Consider the following 6,806-nt stretch of genomic DNA (forward strand, 5'->3'; position numbering starts at 1 on the left):
AATAAAATAAAATAAAATAAAATAAAATAAAATAAAATAAAATAAAATAAAATAAAATAAAGCTCTTTCTGCTGCTTCCCTTTCCCAAGCTTTGCCAGGTTAATGTTCTTATCGCCTGTCTCCACAGAGAATGCGAATAAACTGGAGGAGAGCGCGAGAGGCATCTATATCCCTTGTCCAGAGCACTACAACGGCTTCTGCATGCACGGAAAGTGCGAGCACTCGACCAACATGCTGGAACCGTCTTGCAGGTGACCCTCTCCCTTTCCCGCTTTGCACCTGCAGCTGCTAAGTGTTGCACGTGCAGAGTGTTGGTGGCTTCTAAAAGCGCTCACTTGACCTGCAGGTGAAGTTAGGTGGTTCTGAAAGCACAAAGCGCCAAGCCAAGCCAGGTAGGCTGAAGCAGTGAGATGTCACCAAGCAGCATGTCCCTCCCCATGACATGGGTGATGCCTGTAGGGCAAAGAGGGGAGGAATGAAGGATGGAATATTGAAGGCCGTGACGCCACCGACCCTTCTGAGTGAAGACCCAGTCAATTTGGCTACGTCTCTTACAGCTGCTGCTGCTGTTGACCTGAAGGACCTTGCAGCTTCATCCCGCTTGGCCTTTCCAGCAGAAGCAAGACAAGGGCTGACGTGGGGCCACTGCTCTTGGCTCCCCAGGAGGGGCAGTCGCAGAGGGGACACGGTGGCCTCGGGAAGGGGAGGCAGTGAGCAGGCAGCTCAGCGCTGCTGGAGATGCACCATGCACAGAGGGTTGGGGTCTGTAGCACCCAGGCTAAATGCAAATGATGCATCCACTCGCGGGAACGCCTAATCACACTGCATATGGAGCTCGGATGACTGCTCATCACCTCCCTCGAGCATTTCTTTCATAGTTCTTAAAAAAAAAAACAAAACAAAGCATAGCTAGAAGGTAAGTGGAACAAATGTTTTTTCATTTCAGATGTGATGCCGGCTACACTGGACAACACTGTGAAAAAAAAGACTACAGCGTTTTATACGTGGTTCCAGGTCCTGTTCGATTTCAGTATGTCTTAATAGCAGCCGTGATTGGGACGATCCAGATCGCTATCATCTGCGTTGTGGTCCTCTGTATTACCAGGTCAGTTGTTCGGCTGCTTTCTCTTGTTTTTCTTTCCTTTTACCAATTGTTTACACAGGTTTCTGCAGTGACAGAAATATTTCTGCTGATAACAAATACCATTTAGTTCACACACACAAAAAAAAAATAAAGGAGAAAGTATTGTCTGCTCCTACTAGCCAGAGTTGCTTTATTATTATAACTATATTTGCACTTGCAGTTTAATCAAACTTAGGTGGCAACAACACCTGCTGCAAATGAAGTTTCCTCTTCTGCATTCAGGTGCTTGGACAAATATTGTTGATCTCAATAAGGGGAGTATACATAGAGCAGCTGGATCAGCACTTGCTTAATAAAACTAATTATATCTTCATCCAGTTTCCTCAAGGGCGATTCCCAGAGCCCTAATCAGGCAAAGCATGCAAACTGTTAAGCCTGTTTGCATTCCCATTGATTAAATGATTTCATTAGGCTTGAGTGTGTGTGTGTAATATATATACGTGTGTATATATAGATATACACATGTTGTAAGGTACCCTGYGTTTAAGGCCTTCACTGGATGATGGCACACCTAGTCATGTATGCTTTTTTTTGTTGTTTTTTAATGGAAATTTGCAGTGGAAATGCCAGCCCCAAGGTAGTTGAGAATAAGGGGGATAAACACAGTCCTTCCCCTCCTGCGAGTGCCACTCTCCTTCCCCGCTAAGCTGATTTTGTCTGCAGAGGCTTCTGAATTCCACCTTCTTCAGGCTTCTCTCAAAAATCACAGGCTAGGCACACTCAGCACTGATAAACCCTTCTTTTGGAAATAAACTGCTTTCAAGACCTCAAGAAAATAAAAACCAGCTATCAGACTTCCACAGAAAATAAAATCTCTAGGAAATTTCCATGCCTGTGTTGCACTGTGTGGCTGGAAGACAAGTAGAGCCTCTGGTAGCCTCTTGCTCAGCTCCTGTTCTTTAAGATCACTGAGATGTTAATGTAAATTGCACTGTTTTCTTACCTTTTCCCAAGTTTATTTAYGATTTGGGGCTTTTTTTTTCCTGTAGTGCACATAATTGCATCCATGTGATGATTAGGGATGTGTGTGCAAAAGTACACACAGAAGCAGCCTAAGAAAAATCCCTGGGACAGGACAGGGCTCATGCCTGAGTAACTGAGTGTTTTGAGGACATCTGGAGAACCCATCCCTGCTGCTTTGAACCCCATCCCTTGAGCTCATGTATCATTGTGGTTCTTGCCATTAAAATCACAGTGGTAATAGTGCCACTATTCATGGTGTCCTCCGTAGCTTGGAAGCTCCTAGTAGCACCAGCCAATGTCTCCCAGGGCCGTTGCTCCATGGGCACGTTAATCTGAATAAATTTGTCCTGTTTTTTGGGATCCCCCCCCCCAGTTGCTTTCTGAAGCAAGCAGCGCCGGGCAGCGGGGCGCGGAGCGTGGCCGGCATCCGCCCGCGCCTCGCTGCTCGCTAATGACCCCAGCGCCAACCATTGCCATGGAAACTGATAGGGATCGGAGCTGCGTAGCCCTGGGCAGGGCTGCACGGGAAACCTTTACGGAGCCCAGCAGGTGAGTCCTGCATCGGCCACCCGCAGCGTGCACAAAGCGAGGCTCTTGAAGAGCAACTGGAAGTGCTTCTGAGCTGCAGCTGTGAACGGTGGTGTGTTTCACCATAGGATCTTGACTTTCTCCTGATGGTTTTTTTTTTGGGGGGATGCGGGTTGCACAAAACATYCTTGACGTTAGCCAGGTCTTCTCCTTGTTTCATTGATGAGTGGCAGGAAGATCCCTTCATAGCGCTGCCATCCTTCGCTTGCTCTCTGCATGGAAGAGGAGACCTGTTAAGAACCACGTCCTCTTGCAATTCTGTTTTTTTATTCTAGGAAATGCCCCAGGAGCAACAGAATCCACAGACAGAAGCAGAACACGGGGCACTACAGCTCAGACAACACAACAAGAGCATCGACAAGGTTAATTTAAAGARCGCATGTTTCCACAATGGCAAAACTAACTGCAGAGAGCTTGGACTACAAAATACAGTATTATAGACAAAAGATTAAGACAAGATCTACACATGTTGCCTTGCATTTGTGGTAATCTACACCAATGAGAACATGTACTACAGCTATATTTGATTATGTATGGATATATTTGAAATAGTATACATTGTCTTGATGTTTTTCTGTAATGTAAATAAACTATTTATATCACACAATATAGTTTTTTCTTTTTCATGTATTTGTTATATATAATAAATACTCAGTGATGAGAAAAATATTGGCTTTCTTAAATTTGCTGTATCTCATAGCTGTGTATAGTCTTGGGATATTGTACGTGGACACTAACAAATCTCTTTTTTTTTTTCTTTTTCCAGTTCTAGTGGCAATTTTGAGTCTACTGAACTCAGTAGTAGGGTTTTGAGTTGGTCCAAGATCAGCGACAATTATGGATGTGGGAAAGGTGAAGAATAATTTAACCTTCATTGAGGAGGGATAAAATATTTCAGACCCGGAGTCAACTACATTTCATCAGCCTTCTTCTCCCCTATCATCATTCACTCCCCCATAGCTTAGGAAATCTTTGCTTTCTAATTTCAGTCCTAACTGAAGGGGATGGAAATGGAAATTCTCAGCAAGTACCATGGGAGGGCCAGGGTAACGTTCCCATTTGGGAGGGMATCAGTCAACTGTCAAGGCGAACCGTAAGCAAACCTGTTGCAGAGGCTTTGCTTCCTGGGCACCAGAGCGAGCAAAGATTGCTTCTTTCTCTTGACTGAAAATGATTAGGTTAAAAAAGTTAATAACAGCTGAAATGTCAGCACCGTTTGTACCTCATGAGCATGCTGATACAATTTATTTTTTCAAAGAGCGGGTGAAAACCACTCCCAATACACCTTGTGAATGACTTTCGGGGGGACCCAACTCCATTAAATGTGATGGGACTCACATTTAATATAAAAGGAATATTGGCTGCACCTCAGGAAAATAAAGGGCATGTGTTTTGTCACATCCTCACGAGGGCCGAGATGCCACGTTATTCCCAGCTGAGAGCCTCCAAAACACATTCCTTGAGAAGACCCTGTTCTGGTGGCCTGCGCTGTGACTTTTGAAGACACCAGGGCTGCACCGAAAGGCCGCGTGCGATTGACAACGTCACTCGTGTCGCGTCACACCCGCTGCACTGAGCCGCCCCCTTCCCAAAGGACCGATGACCAAAGTCGGGATTATTTGTCCCTGTCACCAACACGCAGCAAGGTCTCCCTGGCGGCTCCATGGCCACGCGTGGTGCCGTGTGCTGCCTTGGTAGGGCCGTTGGCCATCAAGGCCGGCCTGTAGGCATGGGTGACGTCCTGTCACAGCGAGCTCCACCACGCTCCTCGCTTTGCCTCCCGCCCCACGCTTGCCCTCCAGTGAATCCATTGCATGCTGCTCGCCCGGCCCCCTCTCCGGTCGTGTTCCTGGGTCTCTTGGCTTTCTAACAGCAATAAAGGCAGATTGTTAAGAGCCGCAGGCTCCTGGTCTGTGCTGATTGCTGGGTACGGGCAGCGCGGGGCCGCCCCGGGGCGCGCGCCTGGCCTCCCACCGGGGTCCCCAGGGGGTCTTAGCCCTTCAGGATGGGGATGGAGATGTGCTGAGCAGAGCAGGCCTCGAGGCTCCCGCAGCGGTTGGGATGCAAGTGCTTTATTGCGTTGGGTGCCTTGAATTCATTTGGGTTTCATTGCAGTTAACAGCTTGGTCACAGCAGGAGGGCTGCTGCAAACAAAGATCCACTGAATAAACGACAACAACAACCAAGAAAGCAGGATTTGTGTCGAGGGCCCTTGAAGGGCGTCGCTTGGGTTAGTGAGCCCTCTCCAAGGGTATCCCGAGGTCTTCGGGCACGCGGGACCAGTGAGGAGAAATGGGTTTTATTGCGGTGGTTGTAAATCAGAGCCCTGCCGCCCATCTCCTAAACCTCTGCGCTGCCACCGCGGCGACTAAGCAGAGCCCTTCCAGAGGCTCTGGAAACATACGTTTCTTCTTGAATATAAAGACAAGTGAAAGCAAGGACCGTAGCTGCTAGACCTGAATGGAGACGAGCATAAAGAAGACAACGGATTAGGGACGACAACATTTTTTAGCTYAAGTGTTCCGTCATTATTAATTCATTTGGTGCTCGTTACGACAATACCGATCATTCAGAATTCATTCGGTGGTTATGTGGATGTCATCGCTATTTGGGTGGATAGTCCAAAGTAATTCTGCGTTAATGCGCTATTAAAACTTGTTACCAGCCAGTGCCTTCATTACTCTGCCAGCACGGCATCGTCTTGCTCGCCTCATCCTTTACATTCGGACCCCTGTGCTTATTTTGCTTTTATCTTTATTATGGGGTTTTCAAATGTGGGGCTTCTATTTAAAAATTCTCCTTATGCTACATTAGCATTGCCGCCTTTGAGAGCATCAAAACGATGCAAATAAAGGAGGGGTTTCACAGTGATTTTTCATTTTGCTACTGAAAAAGAAAAGAAAAAAAAAAACAACTCAAGATGTTAGCGCTTTAAGAGCTGGATTTTGGTTATAGCAACCATCACTTGTTGCTTAGCAACGGCTATAGCATCACTTACAGAAGGTTTGGTGCAAACGCATAGGTGCACGATGCGCCTGCCCTCCCCATGTCCAGGTCTCTTCCAAGAGCAGGCCTGGATAAACGGCACAAACAAGCGTCCACAGAGAGCATGTATACACACACACACACATATATATGTATATATATATATATATATATCACACACGAATATTTTACATGCTGGATCCATGAGGCTGGCAAGGCTGGTAGGCCGAGTTCGACCCAAGCACCTCGGAGTGAGGAGCTCGTTCAGCAGAGGTGGGTGATGTTGAAGAGCAGCTTTGGCCAGGTCGAAACTCGAGCACAGTCCTGATCACACCACAGCAGCACAAGCAGGAATGTCACACGACGCAACCCCGGCCACAGCAAAACCACAACGGGCCGTTATCTAAATCCAGCCATACCTACTAATGGGAATGATGTGCAAGTATTTGCTGATCCTGCGTGGTGGGGAAAATCTAATTACCTGCTTTTTAATCCGGACCTTAACTTCTCAAATGACCAGGCAACCTCCTGCATCATCCCTGCAACAAGTGAATTCAGTTCAACCTGACCAGAGGCAGTGGGTGTTTTTTGTATTGTTATTGTTATTTTTAGTTTTAGTTTTAATCTCTTCATTTTTATATAGCCAGTGACCTGGGGATGGTTCATGTGGGGAGGGGCATTTTCCCCTTTTCCTCTCCTCCTGAGCCGCTCTGGCTCTGCAGAACTATCCTTGGGGCCACCTGGTCCCAGTCCTTACCCACGAGCCCCATCCTGACCAGGTGCTTCCATAGGAGCCCATGGGTGCACATCCAGAGGCTGCTCCCGCATCCTTTCCATGCCGTCTTGTCCCATCAACGCCCTTAATCAGAAGGAGCAACTCGGGTTGACATCGTCCCTAGCAGACACGGGAGCTGCTGAGCTACCCGCAGAGAAAACTAAACAGGAGCTTTTAACGGGGAAGCGAGCGCTGGTGCGGGCGACCCGCGTCGCATCCACAGCGCTGCGCTCTGGGCCGCCACCTCCCGCCACGTCCCTCSGGCAGCGCGGAGCCCTGCGGAGCAGCGCGGAGCTCCGCATGGAGCAGCGCGGAACCTGCGGAGCAGCGCGGAGCTCCGCATGGAGCAGC

At 47.9% G+C, this 6,806-nt stretch overlaps 2 protein-coding genes across 2 annotated transcripts in view; both read left to right on the forward strand.

Annotated features, from left to right (window-relative positions):
- Nucleotides 1–3,935, forward strand: part of TMEFF2 (transmembrane protein with EGF like and two follistatin like domains 2) — a gene marked incomplete at its 5' end in the record, with an annotated part of 71,457 nt that extends 67,522 nt beyond the window's left edge. Inside the window, 4 exons of the mRNA XM_026047398.1 lie at nucleotides 128–251; nucleotides 947–1,105; nucleotides 2,971–3,057; nucleotides 3,462–3,935. Coding sequence (XP_025903183.1) covers nucleotides 128–251; nucleotides 947–1,105; nucleotides 2,971–3,057; nucleotides 3,462–3,558 — 467 coding nt within the window. The remainder of the gene's footprint in view (nucleotides 1–127; nucleotides 252–946; nucleotides 1,106–2,970; nucleotides 3,058–3,461) is intronic.
- Nucleotides 3,936–5,883: 1,948 nt separating this feature from the next.
- CAVIN2 (caveolae associated protein 2) overlaps nucleotides 5,884–6,806 on the forward strand; it is an 8,482-nt gene continuing 7,559 nt past the window's right edge. The window contains exon 1 of the mRNA XM_026048197.1: nucleotides 5,884–5,931. Coding sequence (XP_025903982.1) covers nucleotides 5,884–5,931 — 48 coding nt within the window. The remainder of the gene's footprint in view (nucleotides 5,932–6,806) is intronic.

This window comes from Nothoprocta perdicaria, unplaced genomic scaffold (assembly GCF_003342845.1).
Source record: "Nothoprocta perdicaria isolate Ctin4 unplaced genomic scaffold, notPer1 scaffold_11, whole genome shotgun sequence".
NCBI classification, from domain to species: Eukaryota; Metazoa; Chordata; class Aves; order Tinamiformes; family Tinamidae; genus Nothoprocta; species Nothoprocta perdicaria.